Genomic DNA, 24,990 nt, shown 5'->3' with positions numbered 1-24,990 from the left:
AGTATTGCACTTGCATTGCATCAGATTATTTAATAAAACTCAATAACTTAATATGAAAACAGATTGGAAATGATCAAAGGTTTTTCATTGCATTTATAGCAATGAACGTTGCAAAACATGCATGTATTTCCTGCCGCATTACATGCAGTTGTGGGTAGAGTAGACTTTAAGGTACCCCTTGTATTATGGCGAAGTTGTTGTTTGATTTATGGTAGCCTGAGTAGTTGAATGTTATAGAAACCCTATTGTGACGTAATTGGGTGCATGATTCTGGGAAATTTTGAATCATGGGATGTTTCATAAGCGTTTTTGTAGTGTGTGTTGGTTTGATTCTTTAGACGGTAGAATGGCCGAATGTAGTAAGATTAATTTGAAGTTTCTGTATGATTTGGAGCGAAAGGGGAAAAGAGCTTTAATTGACCAGTGTGTAAATGAAGGTTTACTTAGTAGCCATTATAAGTGTTCTGTATGTAGGAAGGATATGCATCTAGTCGAATGTAAAAACCGTTTAGATGGATTTGAATGGGTTTGTAGGAAGAAAGGTTCAGATGGTCACAATGTGAAGCGTTCGATCAGAAAGCGTACCTGGTTTGTAAAAAGTCATTTGAGTATGATTCATAATTTGATTTTTACATGGCTCTGGGTGTACGAAGCGAACTCGAAAATCATGGTAAGTGAATATTTGTTTTTGGTTAACATGTTTTTCCTTTTTTTATGTTATTTTATTGTTTGGTTTAAAATGTATTTTATTGAGATCATGTATTTTTTGTTTGCCTATAGTGTAGAATTTGGTGCTCCTTTGACTTTTTAAGTGAAAATATATTGATGTGTACATGGATAAAGTAAAGGGAGTGCGCAATGCAAGTTTGTGCAATTCTGGGGGTTTTTTTTAAGTGAAAATAGGTCGACATGTACATCAAGTTAAAAGAGTGCGTAATGCCATTTTTGTGCAATTCGGCGATTTTTTTTTTTAAGTGAAAATAGGTCGACATGTACATAGATAAAGTCAAAGGAGTGCGCAATGCCATTTTTGTGCAATTCGGCGATTTTTTTTAAGTGAAAATAAATCGATGTGTACATGGATACCGAGTTTGTACAATTGTTTGTCTTGTTACTTTGGCTTTGTGTAGCGGCGAATTTTGGGTAAAAAATCGCTGCTTCGCAAGCCAAAATAACAAGTCAAAGAATTGTACAAAATCAGTATCCATGTACCGCCAAAAATCGCCAGGTGTCGCCAAAGGGTACCCTAAACTATACTTTTACCTGCAGTCGTATATACTGAAAAAATGGTATTACCTTCTGTAGTGGTACTGGTGAGAGAAAACAACACTGACACAAAACGGGCTTTAAAAATGTGTTTTGCTGTTAAATTTTATGAACATCTATGAAAATGAAATTAACTACAGGAAATAAAACATTGGCAGTTCATTCAATGTTGATACGAACACAGGTTATTTAATATATAACTGTTGAGGAAATTTAATATAAATTTGTGTTTATTATTGTATTTAATACAATTTTTTCGGCAACTTATTTAAAATAAGAATATCATTCTACAAAATTTGTTTACATATACGTTAATTATTGTATTTAGTACAATTGTGTAAATAATTTTAAAAACAACATGCATAAACATGCTAAAAAATTCAATTTATTATTAAATATAATGGAAAATTCTATTTATTATTTTGTTTAATATGGTTTTATCAGCAATTTATTGAAAAAAGAATGTGTAGACATATTGGAAAATTTGTTTTTTTGTACACATTTTGTTAGCTACATTTTAGCAATTGTTGCTATTAATGCTTTGAACATCAACTACTTTTTTTGTTATTGGAAACAGGGTTTGTACCATCATTAAGAGTAATTAGAAGTTCTCAGGTTTTTTTGAATCAATAGTTAGTCCTTAAATATCCTTAGTTCTAAATTTGGTGATTTCAGCATTTAAAAATCACTTTTTATAGACAGTTTTTAATTTGGAGATTGTTAATTTTTCGACATTTTTTTAAACATTATAATATTGACAACTTTCATTAAAATAATGGTAATATATTGAAATTATATTTAAGAAATAACATTAAAGTAAAACATTTTTATTTTTCTCTTTCATACTATAAAGTGACATTACTTTCCATTTTGGTAGCTTAATATTTTGTATCTAAAAAATGAACAAGGTAAAGCACAATTTATGAAATGATTCTTAGCAAAAGCAAAGTAGCTACGTAATTAATTCAAAATGTCTTTTTAATTTTTTCATGGTAAGAGTTTTTTATATGTAATTTTCTCAAAATATTCAGAATTCTCAGAATATTTATCGGTTTTCTCTATAAAATTACCCTTTTCCTTTTTTCTTTTTTCAAAATATTTTGTCTTTTTGCTGTTACAGAATTGGTTGGCATAATTTTTCTTATGGATCTTAGACATTGCAACTTGAACCATTTAGAAGGATTTGAAGGTAAGATCCATGATTCTAGAAGATTCCAAAAAAATATGATGAAATAAAAAATGTCTTCATTAACACATAATGGATATTTTTTACAGAAAGTTTGTGAAGAATTTCTTACTTTTTGGATAATTTTTTGAAAATGATAAAAACACAATATTTGAATGCTTTGCTTCTGATATTAGTCAGTCTTTTTCTTAACATGGTTATCTTCCCTTTATTTTCTTTACTTTTCACTAGACACAAGCATGGCAGATATAAAAAATGATTCTTATCTCATCATATGGCATTTATAGAAAGGAATTAAGTAATTTTTCTGTTACTAAAAAAATTGAAAACTGGCAATTTAAAAGATTCTTCTTTATGTCTCATGCATCATACACAAGGTTGGACTAGGCATTTTCTAACCTATTGCAATTTCTGTGGATCCTATTCTGCTGCCTAGTACCTTTCTAAATTTTGCTTCCAATGGCTGTCCTACATTCTAAAAGCTTTGCCATTTCTAGACTTTTTGCTTGATGTGTCACAAAATTTTAAAAATTCTGCCACACCAGCTGTGTAATTGGCCCTTAACATATATATTTCTTCTGAATGTTAATACCACTAAAGAAATAAAATTAGCAGCATTTTCTATACTTTCTAAATGCATTTAGTTTTTTAGAATAACAGAAATCTTTAATTAAATCCAAAAATTCTAAAATGAAGAAGAAACTTATTGAAGAAAGTAACTAGGTACATAAAGAGGAAGAAAATTATTCTTCAAAGATATGTATGGTTATTTTTACAGTACAAAGTCCAAGATCCGGATGTCCAACATCCAGAATGATCTAAAATCCAGACCTCAAAGAAACAAACAATTTTTTTTTGACCGGAAAAACTCTTTGTTTCTCGCTAGTGCAAAAACAAGCCAAATACACTTTCTCATTAATGACCCTAGAAAGAAAAAAAAAAAAAAAAACTTAAAGCTTTCAGATTTTATATTATGCCTAAAGGAGCATTTTTTTTTTTTTTCATTCACACATACATACAGGTTTTCAGAGCATTTGGGCTAAACTCTTTGGGATAAAAGTAATTAAAAACAGCATATCTTTAGAATTTCTAACAGACAGTCTTGCGTGCTAGAGATTAAAATGTTTTTGGGAGTGTTGCCACTGCTTGCTTTAAAATCATTAAGTTTCTTAATCAAAAGTTTGTTAAATTTTAAGACTATGAAATAGATAATAAAGCAAATTTGAAATTTGAATTCAGGCTTCTTAAAAGAAAAGGCACTTGGGCATATGTCATATTACTGCAAGTATGAATTTATGATCATGTTTTTAAAATATTGCATGGATAATTTATAATTTCTATACCCTTGGAATAAGAAAATAAAATGATATGCAATGTGATCAACTTGTGTTAAGTTTCAGTATATTAAATTATGCATCAAAATTCTTGTAAAAATGTGTGAATAATATTTGTATAGACAAGTAGCAACCAAATTTTCTAATCATGTTCTTATTACTTGTTTGCTTCTTAATGCCTCTTACCTGCCTTTTGAACCATTAACTGCCTACTAGATAGCCTTAGCACTTACCAGTGGATAATAGCACTGTGTTGGGTGACTATTTTCTTTGCTTTTGATGAGATTTGGGTCAGCATAAAAAGAGAATTAATAATTTGTGATTCTAACATAAAATTTTGCAGAAAGTTTTGAATAGTGAAAATAGTACTGGGAGACATATTAGTTATTTTGAAAGGAACTGAAGTTAAGCAAAATGTTTATTTTTTTTTCTTACACCTTTATTTTTTATTCAATATGCAATTGTTTTTTGTTTTTTTTAATTGTATAGCTTTTTTTTTTTTTTTTTTTTCCAGGAGAGACCTTTATGTTTCTTTTTTTATTGAAACAGTAAAACACAAAATACGGATATGCCAATTTTTTTATCACATTCGCTTCCATATAAGAGAATACTTATAGTTAGCAAATTGATAGCTATGAGCTAACTCATTAATGATCGTCTTATCTAAGTCACCGAGTACAAGTATTACCATAACAAATGCATGCAGTGTGTGGGTGTTTGGTGTAGAAAAGGCCTTTTTAATACACATAGCGAAATGAAATTGACCATTTATTCATCAAAATGTACATAAAATAATTAAATGTTTAGAATTAAGACCCATTTATTTGCGTGTATGATTGGATTCTCAATTTCAGCTTTGGCAGGGGGTTGGGAGCTTTTTTTAACCCTCTGAAGGTTTTGAAAGAGATAAGGTATTGTTTTGTAAAGCATCCGCAGCTTTGTCAACGAAGTGCTTCAAAAGAGTGGAAGTTTTCTGGCACTGTATCCACCAAAAGCATTAAGCAGTTTTTCTTTATCCCCCTACACCTGCGGAGAATCATCCAGATGAAGTGATTAGTGTCCGCTCTAAACGTATCAATCACTGTCAGAACTTTGCCCTTTGGGAGTTTTCAAGAAGTAGAATGCTTCGAAAGCAATCTGAACTTGTAACAGTAAATGTTCACTTTATGCTATGGAGTGTGTTATCAAATGAAAATTTCGAGGGAAATTGAAAATCAAGACTTTATAAAAAAATGTAAATGTTTAATTTTTTTTTTTCCGTTGATAAACCTCCATTTTTATGTATGTATACATGTGTGTGTGTGTGTTTATGTATATATATTTAAATTTTATGGAATTCAATGTGCATATGGCAGTAATATAAAAATATTTTTGTGTTTCTAATACCCTTCACTTTAGTTATTGAATTTACCTCTTGTATACGATTGCTTGCTAGGATAAAAGGAATATTTTCTCACTAAAACAATATGATTGAAAGTTTACTTTTTTTAATAAAGTAAAATATCTTGTTAACATAGAAAATTTCTTATTTTATTTGCAACTTCGGGTATTTTTGATCCAGAGTTTATTAGAAGCAATGGATATAAATAATATTTCACAATTTACTTGATATAATGACAGAACTAATTAACTAAACATAAAGTAAAAAACTTGTTTATTTGCTAATCATAATTACAGACGTCTAAGTTTTTGTCATGCAATTTTCCACTTTTGTGTATAGCCATGAGTAAGGAAAGCTGCGAGTTTATTAATTGTGCCATAATGATATTGTTTTCTTTAAAAATCTAAGCGAATATCAGTATATTTTACTATTCCACTACTTATTTTTTTTGGGGGGGGGGCTAAGAGCAAATAAACAGGTTCTCTTAGAAACTCCTGCGTTGAAAAGTTATAAGAGCATTAAGGAAAAAAGACATCAGATTTTGACAGATTGATTCTTATGGTTTTTATTAATCTCTATAGCTTTAATTCTTTCTCTTTCTATATATATCGATTTTGACAGATTGATTCTTATGATTTTATTAATCTCTATAGCTTTGATTCTTTCTCTTTCTATATATATATAGAAAGAATTAAACAGAGACTCTAGTCTAATGCTCATGATGCTTACTTATTTTTTTAATTTTATTTAATTTGACTATGGCAAAGCACTCGAAGGTTACCTGCCTAAGGGTAGGGATGTCTTCGTGGAGGAATTTCTGAGGCAAACTATCTGATATACACATTGCACGTGGGGAAAACAAAGAAAACGCCTACGCAGTGAGCTCGTTCGCAGAAAATCGAATTCTCAGCCGAATTATCAGTGTTCAGAGTCTTTATTGCTCGTTTGCTGATGGGCTAATGCTCTTGATGCGTTTTATTGAATATTTTGTTTGTATGTAAGTTTTGTATGTGCAGTTGGAAAATTGAAAATATTTTTTTCAAAATATTATAGTTAAATAGAGGCAATGCATAGTTTTACTAAACATTTTCTATCAGTATTACTTTCAGTGTAATTACCTAATGCAGAAACATAAAGTTTTATAAATATTTATATTTATAATTTGGTTTTCAATATAATGAATTAAGATTTCTCAGAATTCTATACATTCTTAAATTTCATTTTTCAATATAATAATATGCAGTTGTTTTTAAAGGGTGTAAATGGTGAAAGTTTTGAAATAGGAAAAGAAAAAAATTATGTTTGCGCTCAAAAAAATGCTAATGATAACGAATTTTAAAATAAAATTGTGTAGAACTCATCATGATTAGAGTCATCTTCTTTCAGTTAGGTTTTTCTCAAGAATATTTATGTGTTCAAGAATATACATGCTCAAAGTGCGAATATTAGAAATTATATAAAACATGCACTGAAGTAGAAGTAAGCTTTGCAACAGAAATTCAACTAATTTCAACGAATACCCGGGATAATATGATCACAATCTATATGAATATTTAAGAAAGTCTTGGTAACAGGTTTGCTCCCTATAGGCTCATATTTATTTATTACAGGGGTGTTTGTGCTCCGGGAAAACCCCGGAATTCCGGGGATTTTGAACTTCGATACCCGGAAATTCCGGGAATCGTCGTTCAAAAGGAAGTAGGAATAATAATGAATTATTTATTTTGATCTGGGTAATTTTGTTTGCTTTGAAAGCAGAAAACACAAGGTCAGTGTGTGTGGTGAAAACTTTTCCTTTCTTTCTCCAAAGGCAGTGATAATGCGTGAAAAGGGGGAAAAAACTTCTTTTTTGTTCTTTCCTTATTGTGAGTTATGACTCATTCACTCGGTTCTCGGACATTCTCTTCTGGATTCTTTTCGGCAAGTAGGCGCGGCAGAAAAAAAAGGGAGAGACTTTGTTCGACCAGATGTGCGATCACGTGACTCTGGGTTCAAAGGTCTTATCTCTCCTGGCGTGGCGCCAATAAGTAGAGAAGGGGGATTTTTCGCCGTATTAGCTATTTGTCATTGATCGCTTCTCAACTTTTTTTTCTCTGCTGTGTAAAATTTTCGTTTCATTTATTGATGCACGTGTAAATTTTTCGTTTCGTTTATTGAAATATTTTTTTATTTATGTACGCAAGAGAATTTCACTATGAAATTTCTCGATATAAATAGTGATATTATACAATTAAAAGAAGGTGTCCGGAATGCATTTAGGTGGAATTGGATTGAACGGAGAGATGGTAATGGGGATACCATCGGCACATGGTGCAAGAAAATAAATGTTGCTGGACAAGCATATTGTGTTTTTTATAACTCACTGCTGAAGTATGGTGGGGAAGGATTCAAGGCTTTCACAAATCATTCTAAAGCTGTGATGCACATAAAATATTCAAAGTGCATTAGACATTCAATGACTTTAAGCTAATTCAAAAAATACTGATGACTTACTGGAGACTGATGCTCGGCCATTGGATATAGTGACAAGAAAAGCACGCCAAGAGGTATTAATCACTTCGTTTATCGCCGAGAATTCTCTTTCTTTCAATGTAGCTCCCAATTTAATTGAACTCTGCAAACAGTTGAGCCGCGATCAGACGGCACTAAACTCATTGGAAATGTCCAGGACTACTGCATGTTATAAGATGAAATATGGGCTCGCAAAAACTATTAAGGAAAATATCATTAAAACTTTAAAGGAGACTCCATTTTCTCTAAATTTGGATGAAAGTATTAGCAATGCTCAAGAAAGTATACTGACAATATTGGTGCAGTTTTATGGCAAAAATCAAAATGAAGTTGTAGTTCATCATTTTGCATCTCTAAAGATGGAATCTTGCAATTCAGAAGCTGTTTTTAAAGCAGTTGTTAATACTATTGAAGATAATAATATTCCATGGGCAAACTTAATTACAGTCAAAAGTTGTTAATCCAGACTCGTCGGGACTTCGGCAATTCCGGATTATAGATCATCAGTTTAAATCTGGTAAGATGGCATGCAGAAATTATAAAATTAAAAATATGAAACCGTAATTTACGAAATAAAGAACAATTATGATCTAAAGGGTATCAAATTTACAAAAAAAAAAAAAAAAAAAAAAAGCTTAATATTTATTTGTTTACTTTATTAAACATTTCTTTCAATGTAAGTTGTTTAAGTTGCTTCGTTTTATGTGATAATACTTTCTCTTTAATTCTATAAACAGACATAATTTCTTGTTCAGTTACAAAGTTCCGCTGTTCAAGTCCTATAATTGCTGTGTCGAGAATACCGACTAATTTGTCAATCGAAATTTTTTCTTTTTCAATAACCTCTGTATCACTTTCTTCTTTATCGGAAGCGAATTATAATGACGAGCAATTTGATTTAAATCATATCAAAGACGGAGTACATCGAGATGAAATATTACATTTAGTAAGGAATTATAAGCGAAATAAAATAAAAACATCTGCCCTGAAGATAAGGATAGTGCTGACAGATTAGCTTCCAATTCATTGTGCGCCGCAGCATTTCCCCCCCCCCCGGGCCGCAGCATGGAGGTAGGAAGTAAGATGGAGTCGCCCTAAACAAGTTTCTCCGTACCCTGCTCTGAAGCACCGGCGATCCCTACGTGGTGACCAAAACATTGGGTCATTTACCATTGAGTTCTATGGGATTTGACGCGTTCGGGTGTAAATATTTTGTAATTACGTCGCAAATATACATATAAATGTATATATTTTCTTTTTCTACAACACTTCAGAGTCATAAGTATGTGAAAACAACATATTTTTAAACAACATTTCATTCTGAATGGAATTAAATGCTATACTTTTCACAGGACAGTTTTCTCAGAATGGTTTAATTTGAATGAAATATTTTCACAAGTTTTCGTTAATTACATTAGAAAAAAAAATTAAGGTAATTCGATTTTATTCAGTTAAGGTACAAAAATTAAGATCAAAGTTTATTGTATTATTAATATTAAAATTATGCATTATTTCTGTTCTATTTATATAGCTTCTTCCTAAAATACTTTGTTAAATATGACATGATTTTTTGGCTTCTTTTAAATCGAAAAATGTAAGTCAATTTATAATTAATGCTCTAATCGGTTCATTTTAAATTAGAGAATTATTAGGAATTAGCAAAATACTTTAAATAAGTATTTCGCTAATTCCTAATAATTAAATAGGTATTAAATAGTATTTGACTTTCTCTGAACATTTCTGAAAGGGAATAAAATAAGTTTTTTTTTTTTTTTTTTTTTTAAGTATTATTTAAAACTTGTAACTGAGTTATTATAAAATGTAAAGGGAATAATTCTTTTAATTATACTTATCAGTTTTTTTTTTTACCCTTCATTTCAACAATACATATTCCAAAACTCTTTATTACGTTCTTAAGTGCGCATCTCATAGCATTTGCTTTACAATACCTTTTAACAGATTGCTTTCCAATACGAACAATTCTTGCTTAAATAGTTTTATAACTTATTTGTCAACAGGATTTCAATTTATGTTTACAATTCAATATTAAGGTTTTTATATATTTAGATAACATTTATAATCATTATAAATTAGATACATTTAATCATTAGATTTCTTCACAGTTGTTTATAAGTGAATAAATTCTTCATTTCAAATACATTTATAAATAATTTAATGAATATTTAAGTATTTTGTCAAAGGCAGATACATGCTTTTTGCAAGCACATGCATAAATACCCATACATATTTCCTATTTATCATTTCCGGCATGTGAAAATCTTTAATTTCTGTACATTCACTATATTTTTTGTGTAAAGTAATTTACACTAATTTAGCATACACCCGAAAGTTTTACATAAAAAATATATATGAATATAATTTGAATGAAAATTATAAGTATTATTTTTAATAACCACTCAAAGGTCAGTTTTTCTTCGAAATTCCTCCACGATGGCATCTCTCTCTTTAGGCAGATAGCCCTTGCATGCGTTACTCTATTTAATAAAATCTTAATCTGACCTATGTGCCTAATTACAAATATTTTAACATACATAATTTTATATTTACATTTAGCCATCAAGTTTCAAACTTTTCAAATCTTCTAGAAAATAAATTTTGGCAGATCTCTTTTAGCAGTTATCTTAAAATCTATATTTTTGTAGTGCAACAGCTTAGAATTTTATAAAACAAATTCATAATCAAAATCGCTGTTGTTAGTTATCGAAAAATAACCAAGATGTGATTTTTGCGTAAATGTCAGTAAACTATACAAATTGCTGTTATCCATCACACTATGAATGTTTCTTTCATGCGAGAGTGTCCCTTTTTCGATTTCTATGGAACTGTCACGTGTCGAAATACTATCAGAATCTTGTCAAGCGAGCTTCTGAATGTAAACAAAGAACACCCCGTCTGGTGACCCAAGCTTCAAAGCAGTGCTTCACTTCTAGCGCGGAATGGCCCCTCCTTCCTTTCCTACCTCCATGGGCCGCAGAGCAGCGTGAAATTGATAAACAGATTTCGGAATGGTTTGAGAAACAAACGATATGCCTTTATCCATTTTTGCAGCAATTCCACTTTTTGTTTAAGGGACTTCTAAACATACTTTCGCTTTGTAGATCCTTTACATATTAGTAAATATATATCGGAAATTCTATTTGACATAATCGAACGTTCAAGCTTACTTTTATAAAATTGCTTTAACAGTCTGCAAAAAATAATACGCCGGATCCAATTCGAAGATTCAGGAACAACACAATCTGCAACATTAACTGAATTAGAGAATTTTAGCTTAGCTTATAGCGTCCGTTATACATTAAAGGCGCAAGCGTAAACGTGTTACGCACATGCGCACACACATATTCGCAGCCGTAAAAGTCTTACGCGCATGTGTCAACGCGATGCATGCCCAAAGCGACGCATGCGCAGAAAGTTTGTAGCTTTGAGGTCCGGATTATGGGTGTCCGAATTAACGACTTTTGACTGTAGTGTATTAATGGACTCATGTAACACCATGCGTGGAAAAAAAAAGGGTGTTGAAACCAGACTACGATCAAACAAAGCACCCCACTTATTAGATATTGATGGTGACACCTGTCACACAGCTAATAACTGCACAAAACAATTTGCTTCATGTTTTGATAGATACTTAGAAGATTTGTTTGATGACATCTATTTTGATATGAAAAGCTGCAGTAAAGGAGAAAATTTTTTCAAAATCTGGGAATCCCTTGCCATTAAAAAACTTAAGCCCTTGAAGAGACCAGACCATAGGTGGGTGTACATTTTATGTGTTTTAGAAAGAATCAAAGATCTGTGGGATGCTCTTATTGCATTTTATTTTCACTACTTGGATAAAACTGATAAAGGGGATTATTTTTCTTATGTTGAAACTGTATACAATAAAAGAAATATTTCTGCAGCTCAGAAAAAAATTGTTGAAGGGGTGTATTCTTGCTTGCATTCTCAACAACTCACAAAGGATGCTTTAGCTCGGAAAAAAAGAATACTAAATGGGTTATTTGTTATGCAAAACAAAACTTTATTGCGTATGGCATTATATTCAGCAGTATTACCAGAGTTCAACACATATATTAAATTATTTGAAACAAAAAAACCAAGGCTTCATTTAATACATTCCAGTATTTATAAATTGATAGCAAAATTTTTCTCTTTTTTTATGAAGCCAGAAAATATAGAGTGCACATCTTATAATGATTTATTAAAGGTTGATGTCACAAATCCAGAATTCCATCTACCTAGCAAAGTAATATTTACTGGTGCAGAAGCTTCCACTCTCCTGAAGAAATTATCAAAAAATCATCCAATAGCAAAAGAATTCCAAATTTCTCTGATGAAAGCTTATACTAATACAGCACAGCATATGAAACAGAAATTACCCCTTAAAAATTCATATCTAATTAGTTTTACAGCATTAGATCCAGAGCTAAGAGGTAAAACCAGTACAATATTAGCTTTTGAAAAATTATCATCTTTTATGTCCCATATTTTTAGTGATAATGAAAAGTCAAAAGTAGAAGCTGAAATAAGGTTATACCAGAGTGATATTGATATCACCAAAGAAATGCTCTACACATCTGATGAAAGTGGAAATCAAGTCAAGTGTACAATTAATTGGTCTAAAGTTTTTAATTTAAAAGATGATTTCACAAATGATTATAAGTATCCTACATTGGCTAAATTGGTCAAAGCCTGCCTTAGCTGCTTCCATGGCCCATTAGTGGAAAGTGCATTCAACTTAATGGATACATTTGTCACTGACTATAGAACCTCTCTTAAGATTGATTCCCTAGTTGCAGTGCACACTATTAAATAGGATTTAATGGCTTCTAAAGAAACCTCATGTAAAAAATACGGCTAAAAAAATCCAGTGACTGATCCAATTCACAAAGATATCTTACTGAATATGAACAGGAGTTGGAAAACATATCAAGAGGACTTAAAAACATGTATTTCAGATGAGTCACCTATAAAAGTCTCTGAAAAACCTTCTACATTAGCAGAAAAGCAAACTCCTTCTACCTTTGCATGTGCAGTTCTCGAGGAAATTTCTTCAGCTGTAAATGAGGAAAATAAAAGTCAACCTTCCTGCAATTATGAAGTTCATCACAAAAGAAAGACAAGCCCACAAACATTAGAAAATAAAAAAAAGCAGCAGAAATTAGATAATTTTTTTTAAAGAATTAATTCAGGTAATTTAAAATATTTACATAAAATGTAGTAGTTTATATGTTTGAAAATTTATAGTTATTAATTTTGCAAAAAAAGTAATTCATCGAACTTTTATAATTAGGTCATTCAATACTTCATAATTGTAATTTTTCATTTCTCTCCCCCCCCTTTTCGAAACTGCAAAATGTCGGTAGTAAGTCCGTAAAAGTTTCAGGGGATTTTTTGGGGTCCCACAAACACCCCTGTTATTATTAAGTACATGTGTGACTGCTATTTTTTTTATACAGAGAATGTTTTCCCCATCTAGGGTTTGCAACAAAAAAATTAAAGATTTAAATTTCCATAAAACAAAATACAAAACAGATATTCTAAGGCAAGACTGAAGTGTAAAACCTTTTTTATTCACCAAAATGCACAATATATTTCTACTTCAACTAAAAGAAGCAAATTTAAGTTTTGTTCACATGGCTGGCTGAGTTAGAAATAAATATATAATTTTTTTTTTTCCTTCTTTCCTCTAAGAAACTAAAATTCAACAAGGTACTTTTTTTTTTTACAAAACAAAACGCATGATTTATTCATTTTTAATAAAAATAGTTTATACTATTTCGATATTGCAGAATATAGGAGAGCTACTTATTGCACAGACATATCAGGGCTGCCATCGTGAAGGGCTTTTTAAGGGAAACTGACTTTGCACAAAACATCTATGATGCAGTCATCCCATTCACCTATGTTCAAACCTAAATCAAACTATTGGCAAGTGTTTTATCATTCGGCTATTAGCAAGATTCAACTAGATGAAACCAATTCAAAAACAGATGATAGTTAAACAGATTCAAAAACAGATGAACAGATAATAGTTATATATGTCTAAGGCGTACTGACTCTCCTGGATAGCAGAAAAGAAGTCTTTTTCATCAAAGGTGCCATATATAATACGTAGAATGACAATTCACATTGCCTTTCATTCTTATTGTCCCTCCTCTAATTTTCAACGCATATCCTATTCTTTCTTCTAGCCATTTTACATTACTGCTTCTTTTCAACATGCACCCTATTTGAAAATACATGATCTGTTTTTAGAAATAGAGGCTAAACTTTTCTCAGTATTGTAAGATTAAAGACGTTCAACCAAATGTAAGAACGCATTTTTGTGATATAGTTTTGTAGGAAAATCTTCTGCAAAATGCTTCAATTCTATAATAAATATGTGCATATTATATACAAAATTTAAGAACGGATTTCATAAATATATATATATGCAAATTCGTTTTTCAAAATCGTAGTTTTTTTTTTACCCCAAAGGGGCGCTAGGACAGATGGGCTACTAGTCTCAAAACGACATTTTATAGCATTTCACTATAAATGGCGAATCAACTTTTAAATTGTTGCCACCAAATATTATTGTCCTATATTATATTTAAAGAAATTAAATAATAAAGAATCTTCATGAATATATGTCTTGCATTATTAAAAATACAGTATCTAAAGCCATCAAATTAAGAATAACGTAATCCTCCACTCGAATATGCACACTGGAAATTGGAATTTTAAGTTCGAATTTGTTTTTTATTATCTCTTTCATATTTTGTAAAACTTTGACGAATTTTTGATTAGGAAACTCGACAGCTTCAAAGCGAGCAGTGGTAACACTGTAATGAATAAAATATTTTTATCTCCAGCGTACGAGACTGTTTATCGAAAATTCTAAAGATATGCTGTTTATAAATATTTTATGATATTGCTGTTGAATTGGAATTTATGTGCTTTAATTGCAAAGAACATAGTATTTAAAAAGTAAAGGTAACACACAAAGCATAAAAAAAAGTCCCTTTGTGTGTAATATAAAATCTGAAAGCTTCTGGATTTTATTTTAATGTTTTAAATTTTATAATTCCTTTATAAAGTCCAAATGAGTGTTAGTACAGAAGGGCTATTAGTTTCGAACAGAAGCTAGTACAGAAGGGCATTTTGCGTTGAATCACTTTAAATGCCCGAATCGCTTTTCAAACTGTTGCCACCAAATATTTAAATTGTTTATTAAAATATTTAAATTTATTTAAAGAAACTAAATACTGAGAATCTACATGAACGTATGTATGTTTTTCGCATTGCGGAAAACAACGTTACCTAGAGTCATCACATTTTGGATCACATGAACAAGGACACTTGGAAGCCTGAATTTAGAATCTGGAATATGTGTTTATTGTCTATTTCATATTCTGTAAAACTTTAACAGATTTTTGATTAAAAAACGCAACAGTTTCAAAGCGAGCAGTGGCAACACTGTAAGGAATAAAACATTTTTGTCTACAACCTGCGAGCCTGTGTATCGGAAATTCTAATGATATGCTGTTTCTAAATATTTTTAGCCCAAAGTGGCGTTAACCCAAACGCTCTCGAAACATGTATGTGTCTGTAAATGAAGCAAATTGCCTGTTTGGACCTAATGTACAATCTTTTTTCATTTTTTATTTATTTTTTTGGGTATTGAACCCAGTTTTACATAACTTTTCAACCAGATATTTTGCACTAGCATTATTTTCTTATTTTTTATAAAACGTTTTAGAAAAGTATTTAAAATAAATGGAACTTATATCAAGTTAAAGAAAATGGGTAACTGTCATAAGAAAAACTAAAGCAAGGAGGATAAAAAGTTTCACAGGTTGTATTTTAAAATGAATTTAATTAGCTTATTATAAGATAAAGACTGTTATTATTTTTTTGCGATGATAATAATAGAAAAATAATAGGAATAAAGATGCTGGCAGATTTCTTTATGTAGAGTAATATATTTATATTAAAATAAATTTCATAATCCTTAATTCTAATAAAACAGAACTATATTTGCATGAGGTTTGCATATTTGTATCCTATAAAATAATTTGTTAAAATTCTTCAGGGTATTCGAATGGGCTCCAGACACTCTATTTCATAAAATAACAAGTAAATATTTATATTACATATAACAATGCCTTTAATACGTCAATTCACCAAATGCACATGATGTATATATATATATATATATATAATCTCTTTTTCTAGCTTTTTATAAAAGGAGAGTTATATAAACCATTTAGTAGGAATGAAACTTTTTTACAGCTCTCAGCAGATATTATGATTATGCATTATAATGTTGTGCTTCCGTTATTTACTTTCTTATACAACTGAATGAATTTTAAAATATTTATTCATCTTCTTGAATTTATTTCATAGCTGTAAAATTATTTTCAATTATATTTTGGCGAAATAAATAGTTTGTTTTGAGAAGAAAATATTATATCTCAAATGATTTTATTTCTGTTTAGAATAATGCCTGTTTATCTGGGAACATCTTAAAAAGAGTACAAGTGGTTATGATTTTAATGTAAGAAATTAACTGAATAAAATTAGGCTTTCAGTTATGGACTATTTCATCTACGAATGCATGAGAGACGTGTGAAATTTAAGTGTCTGCAAAGTGATTGTGCGAAAAAAGTGCCACTGAATGTATTGTTTCTTACCTTGCTAAAGAAAATTTAGAGAAATAAGACGGTTCGTAGCACTTATAAAAGATGCTGAAAACGAATGCATGAGAGACATGTGTGAAATTTAAGTGTCTGCAAAGCGATTGTGCGAAAAAAAGTGCCACTGAATGTATTGTTTCTTACCTTGCTAAAGAAAATTTAGGAAAATAAGACGGTTCGAAGCACTTATAAAAGATGCTGAAACGATCAAAAACTGGGTTTAAAAACTTAAAAAATGCAACTTCTGTGTAGTTAGTGCTTGAAAGTAATATTTGAAATCTCTTCTGCAAAATTTTGATTAAAAATATATATCAGTTAATTTGCGTCAGATGAGTATGGATTTCTTATTCTAATAGCACACTGAAAAATATATTATTCATTGAGATATTTATTTCTTTTGCAGAATGAAAAGAAATTTGCTTCATACGTTTGTAATAAAATGAGTCAAAAACTGTCATTGTGTGGAAGCCTATTTTATATTTATTTATCTATTTATTATAAATTGGAACCATTGTTCTGCCCAGAACAGTGAAAAAAATTGTTTAGTCGTTCTATCTTTTTGAAGCACCTGTACATTACAACTATCATGAATCTACTACCAAAATGCACTTTAATTAATGACAAAATAGGTCCTATAGAAGCCGAATGCTATTTTGTTCGATTTTTAATAGAACACAATCTACCGCTTTCAGTTTCGGATCATTCCAAATAGCTTTTCAAAGCAATGTTTCTGGATTCTGCCATAGCAAAAAAATTTAGCTGCGGTCATACCAAAACTACCGCTATTGTGAAAACGCTTGCAGAAAGTACTGTTGCTGATATTATAAAATCAGTGTGCAATACATCGTTTTCTCTAAGTACTAATGTATCAAGTAGATGATTTGAAAGAAATTGTAGATTTGCGTATTGATGGGGAGAAATTTCCAAATTAAAAAATATGAATGGGTGTATTAAATACAAAGTATTGCCTACTGTAATACTTGCTTTCATAATAATACCTCATTCAAATGCAGCTTGCGAAAGAATTTTTTCTATTGTTAAAAAAAAAATCGGACGGAATTTCGACCAAATTTAGGTCCTAAAACTCTCGAAGCAGTTTTGATTGAAAAAATAAGTATGCAGGCAAATGAAGAACTGTGTTAAAAAAAACATTCTCAAAATCAGAACTTAAGCATGCTACATATAAATCTTTGCATTAGTAAATTATAAGTATTTTTTTAATACTAATATGTATTACTCTTGGTTATTTAAATTTTATTTCCCTGCAGAAATCAAATCCAGAATAAAGATATATGATTTATGGACTTTGATGATTTCTGATTAGTAGTGATTTAAAATACTCTCTTTTTTCATATATAATAGTAGATTTAGTGATATACATGTGTGAGGAGTTAAATGAAAATTTCTAATTAAATGTGCATATAATTTACAAGTAGTAGATATAATTTTTAATTATTCAGTTTTATATGTATATGGATTTTAAATGTAACAAAATTGATTACAGTTATTAATTAAAATTAATGAATGGTTAATTACAACATGCATTTTCAAAGTTGTGAAAATGTCGTTCGCGCGTTGACTACTGACAAGTTCTGCTGCAGGTTGGAGTCTATGGAAGCTGTTTTGTCTTAGACATTTCTCTATGAAGGCATCCCTTCTTTGGCACATAGCTTCGAGCGCTTTTCCAAGTAAACCAAACCAAAGAGAAATATTTCAAATGAAGCATAGGTATTAAATTTTAAATAGTTCTATTTTGATTTTAGGCTGTGAAATTATTTGAGTGGACGTGAAGGAAGGATGCCATAAAAACTGCACATAAAATGTTAAAAAGATGTGAAAACTGATTTCAAGAAATACATGCATATATTGGCCTTTTTAGTAAAACACTAATCATAAGTATTAACTAATGAATTTAAAAATAAATGGTAATCAGTACCTAATTTAACATAGCTCATCAGTCTTAGTCATAAATAACGTCCACTAGCGGCCGAGCAGTAACATCACTGAACACTAGTAATCTGATCTGGAATTGAGTTTTCCTACTTGTAATGTGAATACGAGCCAGTTTTCCTTAAAAAGTCTTCCAAGAAGTCTCCATCCCATTCAGAGATAGCCCTTCTTTGTTTTAATTAACAGTACAGTCAAAAGTCGTTAATTCGGACACCCATAATCCGGAATGATCTATAATCCGGACCTCAAAGCTAAAAACTTTCTGCGCATGCGCCGCGTTGGAACATGCACACAGGCGTTTTACGCGTGCGCGTAAGACCTTGACTACTGCGCATATGCGTGTGCGCAAGTGCAGAATACGTTTTCGCCTGCGCGTTTTATGTATAACGGACGGTGTAAGCTCTAATTATCTATTTCAGTTAATGTTGCAGATTGCGTTGTTCCTTAATCTTGGAATTGGATCAGGCTTATTATTTTTTGCAGACTGTAAGAGCAATTTTATAAAAGTAAACTTGAACTTTCGATTATGTCAAATAGAATTTCCGATGCTGGAACTTCCAAAGGATCTACAAAACGAAAGTATGTTTCGATGTCCAACAAACAAAAAGTGGAATTGCTGCAAAAAATGGATAAAGACATGAAGAATGTGACAGAGAGGTTAGTGAAAACGAAAAAATTTCGATTGACAAGTTAGTCGGTATTTTCGGCACAGCAATTAACGGGACTTGAATAGCGGAACTTTGTAACTGAACAAGAAATTATGTCTTTTTATAGAATTAAAGAGAAAGTATTATCACATAAAATGAAGCAACTTAAACAACTTACATTGAGAGAAATGTTTAATAAAGTAAACAAATAAATATTAAGCTTTTTTTTTTTTTTTTTTTTTTTTTTTTTTTTTTTTTTTTTGTAAATTTTGATATCCTTTATATCATAATTGTTCTTTATTTCATAAATTACGGTTTCATATTTTTAATTTTAGAATTTATGCATGCCATCTTACGAGATTTAAACTGATGATCTATAATCCGGAAAAATCGATAATCCGGAATCGCCGAAGTCCCGACGAGTCCGGATTAACGACTTTTGACTGTAGTTGTAAATAACAGATTGTTTTCTCATCCCAAAGTCCTCCATGAAAGTTAAAGTTGTCTATCTTTATCTGAGCATCTAATTGTGTCATTTTAAATCTTGTTATAGACAAATAATCGGAAATTTTTGTTTCCTTTTTTGAAATTTTCTGCATCACCCAGATCACAATCATATTTTTTCCAATTTCGTATAATGCTTGTGACGATTTTATAAAAAGCTATTTATGTTTCTTTTCTACTAAGAACTATTTTTCATAAATATTTACTCTTAGCTGCTGAGAATTTTATGTCCCAGCCGTTTCAAAATTTGGAAATAAGCACATCTTCATAGCAATAAAATATTCATAATCAAATATCGTTTGGACCTTTTTATTCGATAACACTTTCAGTAAAACGGAAGTATTTTCATTAGGGTAAAAAATGCATCATACGATTTCATGTACTTTCAGTACTTTATTTATCAACACCAAAAAACGATTTAATCAAATACCATATTATTTGTGAATGATTTTCATATCATGCCAAGGAAGTTTCTCAGTAGTTCGTTTTAGACGAGAAATCAGAAGAGTAAAACAGATTTTTCTTTAAGGAAATGGGGCCCACCAGCAGCCGGGTAGTTCGGTCCGAGGTTCAAATCCCGCGAAGGGCTGGCTGGGGTGTTTTCAAGGTTTTCCCCATGTGTAACTTGCATACGAGTCAGTTTCCCTTGGAAAGTCCTCCACAAAGGCATCCCTCCCCTTAGGCAGATAGCCCTTGAGGCTTTGCCGTAATTAAGTAACCTAACCTAACCTATCTTTAAGGAAACGCACCTTGTCCTCATATTTCAGTAATGAAATGTCCGTACTTCACGTTCACACAATGAATTTCGATACAAACATATAAATGACACATTAGTTTGAAATGGAATTACAAGATTTGAACTCTTTCAAAAATCTCATTTTTATTTCAGAACAATTATTCAAAATATATATTGAAGTAACTCTTTTTGTGAACTGTTATAATAATTTTAAAAATACAGTATTTTTAATCAATAAGCACAGCTAAAACAAAAATTATATCAAATTTCTCTGTTTCTACAGTCATTGTCAGATACCTGTTTAAGTATTTATTCTATGCTAAAAGAAATTATTTGTAAATTAGGCGATGCTGAATTCTTTAAAAGTTATTCATGGGTTCCGTGCAAATTACATTTACTTTTGCAGATGAAATTTTGTTTCACAAATTTTCCACATACAGAAAGGTTTGCGTTGGAGGCTTTCTAGTATTTTCCAGTTTTGGCATGAAAAATGCCCTCAGGTCGGCAGATGGTACGGCTGGATTTTATGTTTTTATTTATGACCCTCCCATTGTAACATCTTTCTTTAACGATTGCTGTTTCCCCACTACCAATTAAGTGCAACAGGAGGTCGGAGGGAACAACAGTATAGAATATTCCATCTTCAACGATTTCGAGGCGGAAAATGTAAGGCAGAAAAAATCGTTTGATATGCTTTCAGATTCATCAAAAGCTGGCAAAATAATCCGTGTATGACGATTTGGAAAGCCATCTTTCAATATGGAGAAAATCGTCTGTAATGCTGAGAGGGTTAATAGCCATTACCCTTGTGCCACTACAAGGGCCAGAAGTGGTGGTCATGTCATTATGAAAGCACCTAACAGGTGGCCACCATTGCCTTTTGAGAAAGGACAGACAGTTACAACCATGCCTTTCTAGATTCGAACCTAGGACCATCACTTCAGCAGTCGGGTTCACTAACCACTGTAACGGCTGGTGGCATGCATTTTGGGTTGACTGTTGCACTCTAGATGGTGGATGGATACAGTCAAAAGTCTTTAATCAGGACGTCCATAATCCGGACCTCAAAGCTACAAACTTAACTTTTGCATTAACGCAAAAATGCATTAAGCGTGAACGCATAATGCATTTACGCATGCGCATAATACCTTTACACACGCGCATAATACATTTACGCATGCGCGCTTAATGTATAAAGGACGGTACAAGCTAAGCTAAAATTATCTAATTATCTATTTCAGTTAATGTTGCAGATTGCATTGTTCCTTAATCTTCTAATTGGATCTGACTTATTATTTTTTGCAGATTGTTAGAGCAATTTTATAAAAGTAAGCTTGAACTTTCGATTATGTCAAAAAAAATTTCCAATTCTGGAGCTGCCAAAGGATCTGCAAAGCGAAAGCATGTTTCAATGTCCATCAAACAAAAAGTGAAATTGCTGCAAAAAATGGATAAAGCATATCCTTTGTTTCTCTAACCATTCCGAAATCTGTTTATCAATTTCACGCTGCTCTGCGGGGGCATTTATTATTATAATTAAAATATAATAATAAATAAAGGACACTTTATTTTTTCCAAAATGGATTGTTTCATCATGTTTGTATTTATCTTGCATACTCAAAAACAATTTGTCATAGGGTGTTGACATTTTGTATATGAGATTGCTGGATTGCTGTAACAACTAGTTACATGTATCCCCCTTTTTATTGCAATTGTACCAAATATATATATATATATGAGGGTTGGGGCAAAAGCCATGGCAACTATTTTTTTTCTTGTGGATATGTGAACGAATCATAAAACATACATGTGTCATGTGGAAGTTCTGCAGGCATAGTGTGTATGCAGAACAACAGATGGCTCTGTGATAGCTGGCTGTGTGGTAGCGAGGGCTCTGAAATCAGTCGGTGAATGTCGTGCGAGATGGAAATAACAAGTGTTGAGCAGCGTGCTTACATCAAAATAGCCATTCTCCAAGGGAGAAATGCGATGGAATATCACAGGGAATTAGTAGAAGCCCTTGGGAATAATGCCCTACCATTTCGTACAGTAGCACGGTGGGTAAGAAAGTTTCAGCAAGGACGTATGTCAACCAGTGATGAGCAACGTTCGGGATGACTGGTGAGTGTGCCGTCATCGAGCACCTCATGGATGAAGACAGATGATGGACGTTACTGGAGTTAGAGAGGGCAAGTGGCATCGAGAAATGCACCGTCCATAGGATATTGCGTAATGAGCTACAGCTACGCAAAATTGCTTCGTGGTGGGTACCGCATGCACTGACAGAAGTTCAAAGAAGGGTGTGCTATGCAATATGCTCCGACCACTTTGCATGCTGGCAACAGGACAGCGATCAATTCTTTTCACGAATAATCGCCATCAATGAATTTTGGGCCAGGGCATACAAACCAGAACTGAAATGTCAGTCTGCGGAGTGGCGACATCCTGGATCACCAAGGCAGCAGAAGGACCTTCAGAATCCTTTTGTAGTCAAATTGATGGTGATCGTCGCGTATGACGTCAGGGGTGTCATTGTTTGCCACTTTGTTCCTCATGGCAGAACAGTGACCGCACGGTACTACAACTTTATGTGTATTGTGTTATCATTCTTTTGCACTGTGAAGGCCATATTGCCCTGTATACTACCGTAATAAATTCGTGTGTTACGATATTTCAGTGCTATTCATTGTCCACACATGTTGTTAAGACCTTGTCCTTTCATCTGTACATGTCACATTTTCCAACCGGACTGGTATCTTCAAGAATAAAAATAGTTGCCATGACTTTTGCCCCAACCTACATATATATATATATATACCCACCCCCTTAACTGGCTGAAAAAAACCTTACCCGGCCTTTATTTTCACAAGTGTTGGTCATAGACACATGCTTCCAATTACAGAAGTGTTTTAAATGATGAAAATATTCAGGTTATTGCAACATCGAATTAAAAAAAAGAATAATTTTGTACAAGTAATAAAATTTAAGTTTTAAATTTGACTCCCATATGACAAAAATTGATCGGGATTTTTAATTTCAAAATTTGCACTTTTCAATGTATTTTTGACTTGCCTTGAGAAATGATTAAGTTAGAGTGATTTCAGAAAATAAGTTTAAACAAAGTGCAGTCAAAAAAAAAAAAAAAAAAAAAAGTGTGTATAAATTAAAAGGCCATACTAGGAAGTTAGTATGTGGTGTTCACATCAGATTTTTTTCTTCTATGTTTTATAGTTTTTATTCCTTAATGTCATTTTAAGTGTGCATTGTGTATAAATAGTTCTTTAAAGTTCAATCCTAGACTTCCATATTTTGCATTTTAATATTTAAAATGAAAGAAATGCTCAAAAGTAGATTTCTAGAGTGTTGTATTTTTTGGTGCAATGAATTATATTTTTTATATGCTATTGTAATCCTTTAAACAATGTTAATAATTATTCAAATTTTATGTGCATGTCATAATTATATGAGTAAGAGATATATATATTTTAAGGCCTTGTTTTTATTAGAGCAATAATTAATGCAATAATTATTTTCATGAAATTGGAGGACTAACAATAGGTAATCCCCTCAGCAAGTACTTACTGACATTTACATGCTCTAATTTATGGTCAAATTATTTGAAAACCTGTATTTTGGACTACAGATTTGCTATGTAGATGACACATTAACTTTGATTGGGATAAAGAAGATTTATCCTATTTTTGCTGTAAATTCTTGATTCAGTCATCCAGTTTACTCTGTAATTGAATCGGACAGCTCCATTTTCCTTGGTATTCTGATACAGTACAAAGTCTGAAATCCGGACTTGTCAGGACTTCGTCGATTCCGAATTTGGGATTTTTCTGGATATTAGATCGTCAGTTCAAATCTAGTAAGATATCATGTAGAAATTATAAAATCAAAAATATGAAATCGTGATTTATGAACTAATAAAGTATTTATGATCTAAAGCATATCAAAATTTATAATTTAATAAATTTATAAAAGGTAAACTGTCTGCAATGGTTACCTGTTTTATGTGATGCTAGTTGCAAGGTAGAAACGCTTGCTATGATAACTTCTATCATGATCTTCTATGATAACACTCACAAGGCCTTGAAAATTGAATCATTTGCATACTTGGTATGAAGGACTTACATACAAAATTTCAAGGTGATCAAATTATTTTTAACAGCATATTTTTCCAAAAAGATTTTTAGTTTAGTTTGTTAATTAATAACTGACGGATTAAATATGAGAGAATAATATCTTATGTTTTTCCAAATGGCAGGTGACTTAAATGAAAAGTGAAACAATGCAAAATCACATTTCCATACTAATAGCCCTTTTAGGCTTATCTGCATAACCAGACTCGTGTAAGATTCATGACTTCTTTCTGTGAAGAGCAAAAATTTCAAAATTTGTGTAAACAAATTAAATTTTAAGTAGTTTTGATATGAGATACGCAAGAATCTTTTGTAGGGCTGTTATTTCTGTCATCATAAAGGTAAAGGTGATTCACCAATTCACTGCATAATTCATGTATCAAAAAATTATTATTCACTCTAGAGATTCTATTCATAAGAACCACTGCTCTGAGAATGTATTAATTGCCCACAGAATTGTATTATTTGAAATAGGAAAAGTGGAACACTGATTATATCTTTAAATTCAGTATTATTGATACCTTAATATTATTATTTTCATCATTATTTATTTTAACTGTGCATTATAATTATTTATCTGTTGAAACATACACTTATTTATTATTATTTTTAATTGTGTATTTTTATA

At 31.3% G+C, this 24,990-nt stretch overlaps 1 protein-coding gene across 4 annotated transcripts in view; it reads left to right on the top strand.

Moving 5' to 3' along the window:
- LOC118188773 (zinc finger X-chromosomal protein-like) overlaps positions 1 to 24,990 on the top strand; it is a 70,192-nt gene that overhangs the window by 17,949 nt on the left and 27,253 nt on the right. For all 4 annotated transcript variants that reach the window (XR_015042067.1, XM_085820360.1, XM_085820359.1 and 1 more), the window contains exon 2: positions 2,387 to 2,455. Coding sequence is in view for 3 of the 4 variants with exons in the window: in XM_085820360.1 (XP_085676486.1) it covers positions 2,410 to 2,455 (46 nt within the window). In the remaining variant the exon portion in view is untranslated. The remainder of the gene's footprint in view (positions 1 to 2,386; positions 2,456 to 24,990) is intronic.

Source organism: Stegodyphus dumicola, chromosome 7, assembly GCF_044657685.1.
Source record: "Stegodyphus dumicola isolate Sdum_Otavi_A_Nest chromosome 7, ASM4465768v1".
Taxonomy (NCBI): Eukaryota; Metazoa; Arthropoda; class Arachnida; order Araneae; family Eresidae; genus Stegodyphus; species Stegodyphus dumicola.
Note: the sequence above shows the minus strand (reverse complement) of the source record. Positions and strands in the feature narration are given on the sequence as shown.